This window comes from Vombatus ursinus, unplaced genomic scaffold (genome assembly GCF_900497805.2).
Source record: "Vombatus ursinus unplaced genomic scaffold, bare-nosed wombat genome assembly UNPS02009205.1, whole genome shotgun sequence".
Classification (NCBI taxonomy): domain Eukaryota; kingdom Metazoa; phylum Chordata; class Mammalia; order Diprotodontia; family Vombatidae; genus Vombatus; species Vombatus ursinus.
The window spans coordinates 63,682,854-63,699,408 of record NW_020948983.1 but is presented as its reverse complement, the minus strand read 5'-3'; the positions used below and the strand labels follow the sequence as shown (position 1 = coordinate 63,699,408).

Here is a 16,555-nt window from a genome sequence, read left to right as displayed (position 1 = left end):
ACTTTTCATCTTGTCAACCTTCATCTTAAAATGGTGCAACAAAAAAAGAGAATATAAGACTACAGTTGTGGTCTAACCAGGGAAGAGTACAATGAGACTATCATCTTTCTCATTTCAGATACCATGCTTATTGATTTAGTCAACAATCATGTTAGCTTTTGGGGAGGGGTTGTAATATAATACTATTAATTCATTGAGCTTGGAGTCCACTGGTGCCAAGTCACAACTCTGTATTTGTACAGCTTTTTATATATATGGAAATTTATATTTATTTAAAGTTATTTATTCACCTTTATCACCTCGGGATTTATTAATTTTGATCCTAATAGCTTTGGAACATTGTTTTAACCTGATGATATTATTTCAGATCCTGATTATTATCCACTGTGTTGGCTATGCCTCTAGTTTCAAGTCATCTACAAATTGATACTCTTTCCATTTAGGTATAATTTTATCCAGATGATTACTAAAAATGTTGAACAGCACAGGGTCAAATAGAAATACTTGGGATATTCCACTATAAATTACCTTTATTCCACTGCTAAATAATTATTAAATTAAATAATTTATTACTACTTATATTAGATAATTATTAAATAAATCACTACTATACCACTAAGTTATCTTAATAACTACCCTTTGGGTTCATTCATTCAACCAGTTCTAAGTCAATCTAACTGTATTGTCATCTATCCCACATCTCTCCATCTTGTTGATAAGGTCTATCCTCATCCATCCACTACAGCTTTCTCCCCCCTACCCAAGGTTCTATCTGGAGTCCTTTTATTTCTCTGTATTCTCAAAGATCTCACCGACTTCCATGGGTTCAATTATCACCTCTACGTAGTTGATTCCTAAATTTATATATTTAGCTCTTTCTCCTCCACTCCATTCCACTATCACCATCTGTCCATTAAACATCTGTACCAGGATTTATTTTCAATATTTCAAACTGAATCTAACTGTAATCATGGAATCTCACATATCCGTGGAATCTTAGGTTGGGAAGGGACATCAAAAGACATTTAGCCCATTCCTTCTACAAGTAAGAATCCCCTAAACAACAGACCACTCCTTCTCAGTCTTCTTTGCTGGACCTCTTCAGTGGGCCCTCTTCCCTCCCTTCTCCCAGTGATATTTTTCCATCTTCCAACCTCCTGATGATGGTAAGTCTATTCAGATCCCATTTTCCTTTTTTGTTTCTCCTTTAAAATACTTCTTTCACTCTTTTAAGGATAGTTTCATTCTCCCTGATAACCCGGATGGTAGATAACTTGTGATCCTCCAATCCTTTTACCTACGCTAACAGGGAGACCAACTTGCATTTTGTGCATACCTTGCTGTTTCTAGATACTGGCAGGAACACAAATATAATGTACTCTCTTCAGGTCATTACAAAATTCATCTCATCATTCATCCTTGCCTAGAACAAAACATTAAATATTCTGTCTTTCTCGTTGGTAGCTCAGTTGGGATAAGACGATGTGTTCTGGACCGTGGGTCATCTTAGTTCCAAGGTTAAGGAAGAAAAAGGAAGATATTTATTTCCTTCCTCTCCCCTGCTCAAATAATTTTTGTTTTTACCTGAAGTGGGGAAAAAAATGTTTCCAGATATTCTACCACCTAAAATAACCTGGTGACATAAAGAACTTTCAAAATATTGGAAAAAAACCAAGTAACAGCTTTTATACTTATGTCTATTCATACTATGGAAGAAACCTCTGAGTTGTCTTTGTTCAATAACTGCTGTCCCAGGTGGGTTTAAAAACATTAATTGACTGTAGATATAAAGTCAGCTATCAGCTACTCAACCTGTCTCTGATATAAGTAGTTAAGGAGTCTCTGGGCAGAAGCTTCGGATGATTAGCCAGGGCCATTGTATAAAATGGAGGTGAAACACATGGTTGGAAAAAGACAATCAAAAGGAAAGTCCTGCTGCAGATGCAAAAGATACGATAGGCCTTTATTTTGGAAATCCTTTGAATGAGCCCCAATGCAGATAAGACACCTAAACCGGGAGCTCAGACCTAGGGCCTTTGCTTCTAGATTATAAACTGTCATTCCCCAGCAGGGAGAGACAAAACAATCGAGGGGAGGATGCTAAGGAGGTAATTATCACCTAAATTTTTATAATAAACTGAGGAAATTAGGTAAGTAGCCAGAAGCTGAGAAAAAACCCTTGGGGGCAGGGAAGAAAAATTGAATGAAGCCTTACTAAGAATCAGTCACTCAAGAAGCATTTATTAAGCCCCTACTATGTGCCAGTCATGATGCTGGATGCTGTTCTTAGGAACTTAGATTCTGTAAGGAAAGTAAGGGAAGAGAACAAGCATTTATTAAGGGCCTGCCATGTGCCGGGACTTTAGGAAATCCTCTTTGACAAGCTATGTGGACAGTGCAGAGGGACAGACTTGAGGAGGGAAGTACAACTGGGAGGCTATAGCAGTAGTCCAGGTGATATAGGGTTGAGGGTCTGAGATACACCGGCAGTCCCTTCATGTCGGGAATCCTCTTCGTTCTCTCCTCTGCCTCCTGACTTCCTTCAAGTCTCAGGTTAAATTCCATTTTTTGCAGGGTTATCTCAATCTCCCCCCCCCACCCCCACTGCCTTCTGTCTAAGATTAGCTTCCATTTACACTGTACATCTTGTATTTACTTATTTATTTTTGTGCTGTCTTCCTCATTAGAATTAGAATCCTTGAGGACAGGGACTGCATTTTATAGTGCAAATGCTGCTGATGATTCAGTGCATCAAATCTGGCCTCAGACACTTATTAGCTGTGTGCCTATAGGCTAGTCACTTCACCTCTGTCTACCTCAGTTTCCTCAGCTGTAAAATGGGGATAATGATAGCACCTACCTCACAGGGTCCTGGTGAGGATAAAATAATATTTATAAAAGCACTTAGCACAGTGCCTGGCACACAATAGACACTGTATCAATGCCTACTGCTTTTCTCTTCCCTTCTCCTTCTTCTTCGTCCCTTTTCCATCCTATCCCTTCCCTGGCACATTGTTGCTCCGTTGTTCAGTTGTTTCCAGCTCTTTGTGACCCCATGGACCACACTGTCAGTGAGGTTTTCTCGGCAAAGATACTGGAGTGGCTTGCCATTTCCTTCTCCGGTGGATTAGACTAGAGAGAAAATCAGTAAGACTTGATCTATGATCTATGAAGTGGGTTGAATGAGTAAGGAGTTGAGGATTAGTTTGAGATTTCAAACCTGGGTGATTGGAAGGATGGTATGCCCTTGACAGAAACAGGGAAATTTGGAGCAGAATGGGTTCTGGGGAAAGGAAAACGAATTCTTTTTTGAATGTGTTGAGTTTGAGATGCCTAAAGGATATCCAAAAGGAAATGTCCAGTAGGCAGTTGGTGAGAATAAGACCAGGGCTGGATTGATAGATCTGGAAGTCATGCTTATCAGAAAGAACAGTGAAGTGCAGTGATAAGCATCCTTGACTTGTATCATGAACTCTCCCCTTGAACTTTTTTGGATGTTCCACTGTCATATATAGAAATAGAAACTTATCAAACTATTTGGTTAATTTTTAGTAAAAACTATTGCTATGTTTGAAAAAATGCACTGAGTTGTTGGTAGCTGCTAACAAACTGCTTTTTTCTGTTATTCTTGCCAGAGGAAAGCAGAAAACTTGACCTGGGACAAATACTTGAGGTACAATTTTGATGCTTGGGAGGAATTAATTAGGCTTAATAGAACTTACCTCCTAACCTCAAACCTAATTTAATGACAGCAAATGTCTAGATAAATTGGCTTAAACAAACGAAAATACTCCCTGAATTCAGCAAAACAAGTAACTGGCAACCAAACAGGTTCATTTTCCAGTTGTTGGTGGCTCTATGCAAATCACCTTTTTCATTATCATACTGTGTGTAGAGAGCCTGCAAGTTTCATTGCACTGGAAGGATCAGTAACATTTGGTGAAGTGACTCCATTGGCCCTGTTTATAATGTTAACATTCTGGTTCAGGAGCTATGACACTTGGAAATGCTCAGAAAACTCCATCTCTCCCAAGGTTTATTGGTTATGGGCACTGAAGTTCCATGCTGCCAATTGCTAGCATTTAAAATACGAGAATAAAAGTGGAAACCAGTTCAAAATGTCCATCATGTGGTTTCTTTCTCAAAGCTTTATTTCTTCTTAAGCAATTTGGTATGTCCACTTTCTCCTCATTCACGCCATTTCCTAGCTACTTCATCTTCATTTATTCTGTTTCTGCTCTGTCTCACAGGGTTGTTGTAAGCCAGGGAGAATGAAGGATTAATAAGAAGCATTATTAATCATACTTAGGTCTGGCACTTAAATACTTGAGAAGCACATTGTACATGGACTTACAGAATCTTAGGATTCTGTTTTTGTTATTTATTCTCCACTTTCTGCTCTTTTCTCTTCCCGATATTATCATCCCCTGCCAAGAGGCAGGTTTTTTGTGTTACCTGTATTCCTGCAGCCCCTTCGTTTTGTTCTCTTTCTGTATTGGTATTTGTTTCTCTCTTCTTCACATCATTTATTTTCTGCTGAGCACTTAATCATGTTTTCTCCCTTCCCCCCCAATATCAGCCTCAAGTCCACCTTAGTCAGTGTTTTCTGGCCTGTTTAAAACTAAATAGATTCAATACTGAGAGGCCTTAAGGCTTGGGACTGCTGAGTTGGTAATAATAATGATAGTTCACATTTTATAGAGTGTTTTAAGGTTTACAAATCACTTTCTTCACAGGGTTGCCTCATTCTTTATATCCCTGCTATCTGAGATGGTACCTGACACATAATAAATGTTTAATAAATGCTGATTGATTGATGACCCTTGTGAGTGAGCTAGTATAAATATTTTTAGCCACTTTTAACATTTGAAAAAAATCAAAGATCTGAGACTTACAAGTGATTTGGATAAGGCCATATTGTTGGTAGTATGATAGTGCAGTGAATAAAGTGCTGGGTCTAGAGTCAGGAAGACCCATCCCCTTGAGTTCAAATCTGGCCTCAGACCTGTGTGACCTTGGGCAAGTCACTTAACCTTGTTTGCCTCAGTTCCTCAGCTCACGCAGGAGGTGGTGTTTGAGGTGCGCTTTAAAGGAAACCAGGGATTCTTAGAGGTGGAAGTATATTTCAGGCATGGGCCTAGGCAGAGGTATAAAGATACATCTCAATGTAATGTGTGTGAAGAATTACAGAAAGTCCAGTTTGGCCCTACAGTAGGATGTATCAAAGTGAATAATGTATAATAAGTATGGAAAGGTAGGTTGTTAAGGAGTTTAGATACCAAACAGAATAGTCGTATTTAAGCTTAGAGGTAATTGGGAGTTTCTGGAGTTCACTGAATAGGGGACTGATGCAGACTTTGGCAAAATCACTTTGGCAGCTTTGTGGAAGATGGATTGGAGAGGGGAGAGGTTTGCAGGGAGAGTCATTCAGAAGGTATTGCAATAGTTCGGGAAAAAGTTGATAAATGCCTGATCTGGGATGGTGACAATATGAATGGAGAGGAGAGAGATGCAAGACACATGCTAGGAAGAGGGGATGAAACTTGAAGACCAAAGAGTTGAGGATGACTCCTGCTGAAGCAGACTCCTCCTGCCACAGTCTTTTAGAAATATTAAGAAAATCTTTCTCCCAGAATTCTAGGCTTAGTACTAATCTGGATGAGAAACCATCTCAGCAAAACAATGCTCTCTTCTTCCTCCTACCCTCTTACCAAAGACCTAACTACTTTCTTTGAGGAAACTAGTTTAAAAGTTCTACCTTTTGAGATAGTTAGGGTAGAAGCAGTATTCTTCCCCAGTGCCTTGACTGGATTAGGGCAATGATCAGTTTAATAGAAGAGAGAAGCCTTTTATTACTTCAGTTAATGGAAGTGTCTCTTGAGTCCACCTTTGACCAGCTGGAAAAGAGAATGTTTGGATGGAGTGGTCAAAGGGGGATTGACAATTTTAGGAAAATTGTTCTGCAAGAGTATCCTCCCAGTTAAGTGACTCTTGTTTTGTTTGATGAAGTGAATTATTATCTAAACTCTGTACCCCTTGCTTAATCTTGAATTTTGACTGTGGAGTTTTGTCTGTTGTCTGGGAATGATATAAATTGTAACACCAAAATAACTTGTGTTAGAGAATTTTGAAACAATGAGGAAACTGTCAATTTTTGGACCCCCTTCTTTCTCAGCCAGGAGTTCTTAATCTGAAGACCATGAGCTTTAAAAAAATATTTTTAAAATGATATTTTACATAATATTTATTTAAATATATATTTTATATTATTTATGTTACATAATATACAATACAATTATTTATTGTAATTTATATATTTATGATGTACATAATATCTTTTTATATTTCATACATAAAAATAATTTTCTTTATAATCCTATGCATTTTATTTTATGCATTTTAAAACATTCTTTTTAAAACATTTAAACATTCTTATGAGAGGTTCATAGACTCTGCCACACTGCTAAAGGGGTCCATGACACAAAAAAGATTAAGAACTCCTCCTTTAAGAAGATGCTAAAAGTTTAATCTAAAATAATAAAAATTGTTTCTGACAGGCTTGTGACTAAAATGCAGATTGCAGAATTTTTTCCCACACATTCTCAATGATCTGCTTACGTCCCTAAGTTTTTCCAATGGTCTCCAAAGAGGGAGGGCTCCCATGATGGCTTGAAGAACTGGTTTCATTTGCTCCCTCTCTTGATATTTCTAGATAAACAGAAACAGTGGAGAGGGAACTCAATTCACTGTGTTATCATTGTTGATGTAACCCTCTCACAGTCCCTACAGCTCCCTGTTCCAGCCCTGCCTTTATTTCTCCCAAAAGCTGACTATATGGAAAAGAACCAAGCAATCTGGAAGGAACTGCTTACATTTGAGGCACGGAGGCACCATCTTGTAGGGGCATGGCATCCCATTATTGTCAATGCTGTTTACAAAAACCTGGAGCTCCTTCAGATTCTGGAAGCTCATTCAATGTCAGATGTGGTAGGCATTGTTCTTCAGTTGATTCAACTTTATTATCACTTCTCTTCTGGAATGTAACAATCTGCAGGCAGATGAGCTACTGTGAAAAGCCGAATTTAGAAACCCAAGGGATCAATCATCCTGACAGTACTTTCTACAGACTATAAACTTTGCAGCCAGTGAACCTCAGCCAGAGCTATTATAGCAGTAGGCATGATATGACTGTACGCAGGCATATTTGTCTGTCCTCCAAGTGTTCCAATTCCATCAACCAATGGAAGGTCAGTCTTAGATGGGTTTCTGTGCTTCTCTCACATTTGCATGTCCTTCCTGGCAATACTTGCTGGGCAATGATGCTGCATCCCTGACATGATGGCTCTTTACCAGGTCGTGGGAGTCTGATCAAGACTTTCTACATCATTACTTGTGACTTTTTGGTGGCTGCAGCTCTGACACTGTATTTTCTGGCCTGGGCTATTGCAAGACTCCTCTGATTGGTCATTCTGCTTCAAGTCTCTTTCCACTTTAGTCCGTCTTTCAATTAGCTACTAAATTGATCTTCGTAAAATGCAGATCTGCTCATGTCACATTCCTCCTCAGTGAATTCTGATGGCTTCTTATTGTCTCTAGGATCAACTATCAAACGTTGACTTTGGCAGTTAAAATCTTTTACAATGACCTTTCTAGTCTTCGGACGGTTTGCTTCCCTCTGTATACTCCATGATTCAGTGTGACAATGGGCTTGCTGTTCTTTGCATGGGACACTCCATCTTCCCACTCCTGTGTCTTTTCCCTGGCTCCCCCCATGCCTGAAATGTTCTTTCTCCTCACTTCCATCTCCTAGAGTCAGTTTCCTGAAAGACTCACCTCAAATCCCACCCTCTGTAGGGGACCTTTTCTGGTCCCTCCCCTCCTGCTACTGCCTTCCTCTCTTAGATTATCTTTTTTTTTCCCCAGAGGCATCATACTTCCTAAAGCAGCCTGAACCAGATTAAAACATAATTGGGAAATGTTTGACAAAATAAATAAAAATACAATATGACACAGATAATGTTAATTTGTGGTTTTCTAAGTCATTATGCCAGATCTGTTTCTGTTTGAGTTTGACACTGCTCTGTATGGTCTATATACTCTCTATGTGTGTATGTGTATATGTGTCTATATCATGTATACAGAGTTATTTGCATGTGGTTTTTCTTAATAGAATGGGATTTCCTTGGACAGGGGCTGTGCTTTTGCTGGTCTTTGTTATTCTCAGCTCTTAGGAAATGACTATCACCTAGTAAATGTTCAATCATTGCTTGTTGATTGCCTGACTGCCTGGCTCATTTACTCATTCAAACTGTGTTTGGGTGTTGAGGATTCACAGGACCTTATGAAAAATCACTGCATGGTCCTATAAGAAAAACATCAGAAAGGCTAAATATCTCAGAGTGAGCCGAGACTGGGAAGGAAAGCTAAGGATAACAGAGATGGATTAAAGCTACATAGGACCACAGGTTGGGGTGGATAGGATGGGGATAACTGATGATGGAGAAAATGGAGCTGCTTAACTTTTATTTTGCTTCTATTTTCTTTGTCAAAGAGACTGATCTTTGGATTGGAAAGGACAGAATAAAAAAATGGATAATAGGAGGGGGATACCTTAGATAAGTTGGGGAATAGTAAGAAAGAAACTACGTACCCTTTATGAGTTCAAGTCACTGGGCACAGCAAACACACAGAACATATGTGATTGTTGACTCACTATGTCAGTCAAGTTAAGGGCCTACTGTGTGGCAGATACCATGTTAAGCCCTGAGGATACAAAAAAGGGCAAAAAAACTCCCTGGAGGAGTTTGGAAGGACTATTGAGAACCAGAGACATACTACAGTGTTGGGAAAGCACAGATGTTTCAGTTTTCAAAAAATGAAGAGAATTGAGTTTGCATACTATAAGCCAGTGAACTTAATTATTCTATTGTTGCATATCAAAATCCTCTGGACACTCTATGGTCCAGATGACATGCTACCTCATCTATGCAACTTGCCCCAGCCTAGTGATTGCTCCTCCCCTCATACTTTCTTTGCAGCAGCAACAAAGATGAACCTCTAATGGGGCTAAGTTGAGAAAAGCTTTCCTAGTTTTTTTTATGGAGTAGCTAGGATGAGAAGACCCCAGATTTAGAGGTGGAAGGGATTTTAGAGAACAACTAGTCCGATCAATCATTTTCCAAATGAGGAAACTGAGGTTCAGACGGAGAAGTGACTTGCTCAGAGTTACTCAAATAGTAAATAGCAAATCTAAGATTTGAGACTAGCGTTGTTTACCCCAAATTCTGAAGTGATTTATTTGAGGTAGCAAAGAGGAGTCAAAATTTCTCAAATGGTGGCTTCTCTAATTCCTGATAGGGTTCTCCTCTTTATTGCTGTACCAGAAAACTACTGATGAGGTAGGCCATAAGAACTCCTGAGAGAGGAAAGGTTGGCATTTTTCTGCACAGGTTCCAACTAACTCACCCTAGCCATGCTGCAGTTCAAAGGTCCAGCCAGTGTTCCACCTGGGCAAAGCAGGCTTTATCCAATTCTAGTGCACCTGTGTGGGCATGTCTATGTATAACCTTTTCCTTACCCCTCTCATAATGTTGTAGAGTAATGCCTGGGGGATCCCTTGATAGTTTTATGGCAGCCTAGTTTTTTCTACCATCCCATCCTCAAGAGTATGGTTGCCCTTATTATTTCTAATTCCAAGCTGCATTTTGGGGGGGGGGGCAGAGCCAAGATGGCAGAGGGAAAGCAGTGACTTGCTTGAGCTCTCCCTCAAATCCCTCCAAATACCTATAAAAAATGACTCTAAGCAAATTCTAAAGCAGCAGAACCTACAAAAAAAAACAGAGTAAAACAAATTTCTAGCCCAAGACAACCTGCATGGCTGATCAGAAAGGTATATCGTGCCAGGCGGGGAGAGGAGCACAGTTGGGCATGGGTGTGCAGGCCACAGTGATCCTGGAGCAGGCCTCAGAGGACTGAATCACAGGCAGCTGTGGTGGTTTCCAGACTTCTCAACCCACGAACGCCAAAGACAACTTAGAAAGTCAGTGGGAAAAGTCTGTGACTATGGTGAGAGAAGGGCTAGGTCTCAGCCGCAAATCCCAAGTGCAGCCTCTGGGGAAGCGGCTGCCTCCTGAGCTTCTGGCCCACAGACTGAGGAGAAATTGAGTGGCTGATCAGAGTAGGATTGCAAGGATCTCTTTGCCAGTGCTGAGGCAGGAATCTCTTGCTTTGCCCGTGCTTGGATCTGGGTCACAGTTCTGAGGGGCAGTCTTGGGGCGAGGAGGAGCACTGGCATGGTGGAGCTTATTGTGGCAGTGGAGAGGAAACACCCCACCCCTTATCATAGCACCTTGGAAGAACTAAAAATTTTCAGTCCCTGGAAGTATCTCTGAAAACAGCTATACAAACCCCCAAAGCTTAGGACAGTACATTCTCCACATTGGAAGCAGACTCTTACTTTAACAAAGAGTTTAAAACTCAAGTAATTGGTTGGAATCATGAGCAAGCAGCACAAAAAGAGTCAGACTATATTACCTCACTTTGGTTACAAAGAAGATCAAAACATACAACCAGAAGAAGAAAACAAAGTCAAAGATTCTACATCCAAAACCTCCAAGAAAAATATGAATCAGTCCCAGGCCTTGGAAGAGCTCAAAAGGGATTTTGAGAAGCAAGTAAGAGAAGTAGAGGAAAAACTGGGAAGAGAAATGAGAGTGATGCAAGAAAATCATGAAAAGCAAGTTAACAGCTTGCTAAAGGAGACCCAAAAAAATACTGAAGAAAATAACACCTTAAAAAATAGTCTAACCCAAATGGTAAAAGAGGTCCAAAAAGCCGATGAAGAGAAGAATGCCCTAAAAAGCAAAATTGGACAAATGGATAAGGAAGTCCAAAAGATTACTGAAGAAAATACTTCCTTAAAAATTAGAATAGAGCAACTGGAAACTAGTGACTTTATGAGAAATCAAGACACTGTAAAACAAATCCAAAAGAATGAAAAATTAGAAAACAATGTGAAATATCTCATTGGAAAAACAACTGACCTGGAAAATAGATAAAGGAGAAAGAATTTAAAAATTATTGGACTATCTGAAAGCCATGATCAAAAAAAGTGCCTAGACATCATCTTTCAAGAAATTATCCAGGAAAACGGCCCTGATATTTTAGAACCAGAGGGCAAAATAGAAATTGAAAGAATCCACCAATCTCCTCCTGAAAGAGATCCCCAAAGAAAAACTCCTAGGAATATTGTAGCCAAATTCCAGAGTTCCCAGGTCAAGGAGAAAATATTACAAGCTGCATTTTTAGAGAGCTATAGTCTTGATTCTTTCACTTGCCACATGATCAAAGTTCATTTGAGAGCTAATTTTCAATTGAATCAGGCACAGATGCTTAAAAACTGGGCTTTGCCTGACTTACATTAGAGAAGAACAAGGTGTATCTTCTTGGTTACTTGATGTTCAGACAATCTGTATGTATTCACCTACAAAGTGATGCACACTTATGGAATGGGGCCAGTAATTGGCTCACTTAGTGCAATGTCTGGGAACATCTTTTAGTTACTGGTTTGTGCTGACTGTGACAAACTCAGCCCTGAATCATGGGCTGTCTGCCTTCTCAGGGATGTTGTCCAAGTTAATCTGACTACATTAATTACCAACATAGGAGTCACTCAGGAAGTTAACTCCTTATTAGCACTGGTTTATAAAATTTAAAACAAAAACTTATTTTCTCTTCCTCTCACCTCCATCCCCAGGGGTGAAAAATGAAAACAATTCTTGTAACAAATATACATAGTCAAATAGGCAGATTTGCATATTGGCCATATTAAAAAGGTATATCTTACTCTCCATATTTAGTCTGTTGCCTCACTGTAGGGAGATGGGTAGAACCATTGGTCCTATAGAATCATGGTTGGTCTTTGCATTGGTCAGAGTTAAGTCTTTCAAAGTTGGTTGTTTCTACAATGTTGTAGTTAGAGTATAAATTGTTCTCCTGACTCTGCTATTTTTCTTTTACATCAGTTCCTCCAAGTCCTCCCAGGTTCTCTAAAACTGCACCCTTCTTATGACACACTGGTATTCCATTATATCCACATGTCATAATTTATTCTTCCTTTAATCTCCTTCTAGTGCTGATGAGCGATTTGATGCTACCTTTCATACCAACGTTTTAGTGAATTCTTCAGGACATTGTCAATACCTCCCTCCAGGTAAGATGTTTGTATGTGTGCGTGTGTGAGTTTAAAAAAGAATTTAAGGGTGCTTTGTCCAGTTATGTCACAGACCTGCGTCATTGAACAAGGGCATGACCGGTATTTTTTGCTTGCGGGACAGCCTCACTCCTCTCCAGGTAGCCTATAAGCTACTGTCACTTTCTAATAGTGCTGGTGTTTAGTGATGTTACCTCTCCCTCACAGGCCAGGTCTCTCCCCATTTGCCTTTGAATCTTAAAGGAAGTCAGCACCATCTGCCATACCACATCCCTTCTTTCCTTTAACTCATAACATGAAACACACACAGGCAAAACTGAAGAAACGAGGGCTGCTTAAATTCTTGTTGAATCAACAAGAATTATTTGAATTTAAAATTGATTAAAACAAAAGGCAAAATCTTACTCAAATACTCTAGCCTTAAAGCAGAAGCAAAAGTATTAATTAATAAACAAGTCAATAAGATGCTTTTGATCCCTCTCCCTTTCTGGGTCTCTCTGAAATTCGATCATTTTGGGACTGTCTTAACTCATACTTTAAGAAAGTTTTTTCAATCCCTTCTCCAATCTGCTGGATCAATCTCTGACCCATTTCTCCCCTTCAGCACAATGTTGTAATTATAATATTCTTCTGTATATCACAAGCCTGCCCCTCCCCCTTTCTCATCTCTTTTGCAGTATAAGCTTCTCAGGGGCAAGGACTTTCTTTGGTCTTTATTATATTCTACAAATGCTTTACATGTGGCAATGTACCCTAAAGGTGCTTAATTGATACCTACTTAATTCAATTAGTGAATTGATTATCGCTGTTACTTTTATCATATTCCATATTGAAAGGGTTGAGAAACAGTATGGAGATATAAGGTCAACCAGGTAGTGCAGTAGATAAAGTACTGTACCTGATGTCAGGAAGACTCATCTTCCTGAATTCAAATCTGGCTTCAGACACTTCCTAGCTGTGTGACCCTGCCCAAGTCATTTAACCTTGTTTGCCTTAGTTTCCTCATCTGTAAAATGAACTGGAGAAGGAAATGGAAAACCACTTCATTCCTTTGCCAAGAAAACCCCAAATGGGGTCACAAAGAGTTGAACACACCTGAACAACAACAAATAGAGATACATTAAAGATATCATCTAGTCATTTAAGGGAAAGTAAAAATTGTGCCCAGATCATAGATTTAGAACTGGAAAAGAACTTTGCTCTGATATCACCCGATCCCTTTATTTTAAAGTTGAGGAAACTGAGGCCCAGAGGTGTGAAGTGACTCCTGCACGCTAGGTCACCCAGGGAGTAAGTGACGGAGCAAGGACTTAAACCCAGTCTCTCTGCCTTCGTATCCAGCACTGCATCAAGCTTCCTCTTTTTTACCAGGCTTTGTTGACCCACTTCCTAGTATTGGTTCTCATTTTCAGCAGCATACAGCATATTGGTATGAATTAATTGGTATGAATGTGAATGTGAATGAATGTGAATGAATTGGTATGAAGCCCTGGCTACCCAAAGGTTTTTCCTTATTAATCTTTTACCAATGGAAGGTTTGCTTTGATTGACTTTTTAAAAAAAAAATAGAATTCTATTTTTCCCAATTACATGTAAAGATAATTTTCACATTCATTTTTTATAAGAATTTGAGTTCCAAATTTTTTTCCCTCCTTCTCTCCCCTCCTCCCTTCCCAAGATGGTAGCAATCTGATTTAGGTTATATGTTTCATTGACTTTTGATGGAAATGATTCACTTATTGTTCTCAGTTATATATATTTTAAAGTTCAGATAGTTTCCAATAGCTTTTTTGGGGGGATTGAACTTGAGATATGTTGCAGGTTTCTGCTTTGAAAACTTCAAGGATTTTTGGTTTGTTTTTGCTGTAGTTTGTATGGCAGGTTTGGCTTCTCAGCATTGGCTATCCTATAATCTGTCCCATGATGACTTTTCTATCTGTCTATGTGTTTCTTCTCTGTGCTTATTGGTGGCAACTCCCAGTGTAAGGGTTGAATCTTTGGAAGCATTATTCAGTGATCACCAGAGGAGAAGAACATTGATTATTCAGCTGGATGGAGCTATTTTAGATATAATTACTTTTAGTTTCTCATGAGAATTTGACATACTAGTACTAATTCCTTTTTTTTTGGAGGAAGGAGTAGGAGTAACCTAAGCTGATTATCCAATTCCAACTCAAATTATGAATTGTTTATGCCCTTAACCATCATTTTGTCCATTTCTCTTACTCCAGGCAGGGCTACTTTTAAACCACTCCAGACAGGTGTCATTTTTTCTCCTGAAAGCCCTTAGGGAATGTCACTTGGTAACCAATTCTGTGTTTAACAGGCCCTGTCAGGAAGAAATTCTCATACCCAGTCAAAATCCCTCCTTTTACAATTTAAGGTCATTATATCTTGTTTGGTGCTTTTGGGATTTGGGCTAGGTGCAGTGACCTTGCATATATTTCTAGATAGAAAATTGATTTCTCAACCTTTCTTCCAAAGTCATATTTAGCATGTCCCAAAAGTCTGAGTGCAACTTTAAACTATTAAATCTTAAGTGATTAAATCTTAAAAGCTGCACTAAGATTTTTGGGACAGCCCATGTTTCAACCCTCTACTCATTATTTTTTTGGGACCCCTGGATTTTCTCCAATTTCTTCATTTTCTTTTCAAATTTTGAAGCCTAATGTTACAACTGAGAGTGATTGAATAGGCCTGTATTGGTGAGGTGGTCATTGTTCAGATAAATGTGTATCCTTTTATCTTACTATCTGCAGAAGGTGTTCTGGGAGCATTTGATTAGAATAGAGTTGTCATTCCCCAAAATGAATCTAAAAATGTAGAAATACAATGAAGTGTTTTTGCCTTAGAGATTTTAAAAGAAAATGATAGTTTTCAAACTATGTAGCCCCATCTGGAGTCAGGAGAATGGATTAGGTGACTTCTCAAGGCCCTCTCAGTCCTGAGAATCAACAATTTGGACACTCACAGATTCCAAGTCCCAGACAGTATGCTCCTTGAAGAGACTATTAACATCAGAAATAAAATAAAAAAGGTTCAGCTTGTGAAGCATGGAATGAAGAGCTTTGTTAAAGGAGGGAACCTCATAAATATTTTAACATGGTGCCCTCTAATCCATCCAGCAAGTGAGCAAACATTTAATTTCTTAAGGTACAAGTGATGGATCTTGTGCATGGCTCTGAAGCTATACACCATCAAACCCATTGTGTTGTAAGGACAAATTGCTCGACCTGAGTTGGGATGATGTAAATGCTGCGTTGACTTCTTGTTTTCCCTTTGATTACCCTTCAATCAATCCAGGCATATTCAAGAGCTCATGCTACATTGATGTGCGCTGGTTTCCCTTTGACGTGCAACAGTGCAAGCTGAAGTTTGGGTCATGGTCTTATGGAGGATGGTCCCTGGATTTACAGATGCAAGAAGCAGACATTTCTGGCTATATCTCAAATGGTGAATGGGATCTAGTTGGTAAGACCATCGTATTTATTAGCATAGGGAATGCAATTAATTCATAGTGCAAATGCTGAAGAATAGTACATTGTCATCCATGCTGGTCTAAAAATCTGTGCAAGCAACACTTTAATCGGTGTTCATTAAGAGCCTGGTATATTGTCAGTACTTTTTAAGGTTATGTGATGGATTCAAAAGAAGTAGAAGACCCAGGCCTTATCCTCAAAGGTGCTCTTCCCTTTCTAGTTAATTCTCCAGACTGTTGCCAGACTAACATCCCTAAAGCATGGCTCTGGTCAGGTTGCTTCCCTGCTCAAGAAGCTTCAATGGCTCCTTCTTACCTCTAGGATCAAATACATCTTCTCTGGCAATTAAGGCCTCTTATAATTGGGTTCCAACTCATCTTTTTAGATTTATTTCTCATTTTGCCTCCTCATGTAATCTACATTCCAGCCAAACTGGACTTCTTTCCGTTCCATATGCAGCATTGAGTCTCACCTTTGTGTCAACCCCCATGCATGGAATACTCTCCCTCTTTACCTTCTCCTCCTCTTGAAATTCCTAGGTCCAGTCAAGGTTCAGGTCAAGGGCCACCTCATCATCCATAAGTCCCTGAGTTCTTAGCACTTCCTACCCACAACTTATATTTCCTTTGTATATTTTTTTTTGTATTCACTTGTTCTGTGCATATGCTGCACTTAGTGCCCCACTTCCAGGACAGCTAAGTGGCTCAGTGTATTGAATGCTGGGCCTGGAGTCAGGAAGCCCTGAGTTCAAAATCCCGCCTCGGATACTTGCTAGCTGTGTGACCCTGGGTATGTCACTTAACCTTTGTTTGCCATAATGCAGTGGAGAAGGAAATGACAAACCACTCCAGTAATCTTTGCCAAG

At 39.4% G+C, this 16,555-nt stretch overlaps 1 protein-coding gene across 2 annotated transcripts in view; it reads left to right on the top strand.

The window, feature by feature from the left end:
- Positions 1 to 16,555, top strand: part of CHRNA7 (cholinergic receptor nicotinic alpha 7 subunit) — a 161,849-nt gene that overhangs the window by 126,503 nt on the left and 18,791 nt on the right. For both annotated transcript variants that reach the window (XM_027852114.1, XM_027852113.1), the window contains 2 exons: positions 12,132 to 12,211; positions 15,515 to 15,682. In XM_027852114.1, the coding sequence (XP_027707915.1) occupies positions 12,132 to 12,211; positions 15,515 to 15,682 (248 nt within the window). The remainder of the gene's footprint in view (positions 1 to 12,131; positions 12,212 to 15,514; positions 15,683 to 16,555) is intronic.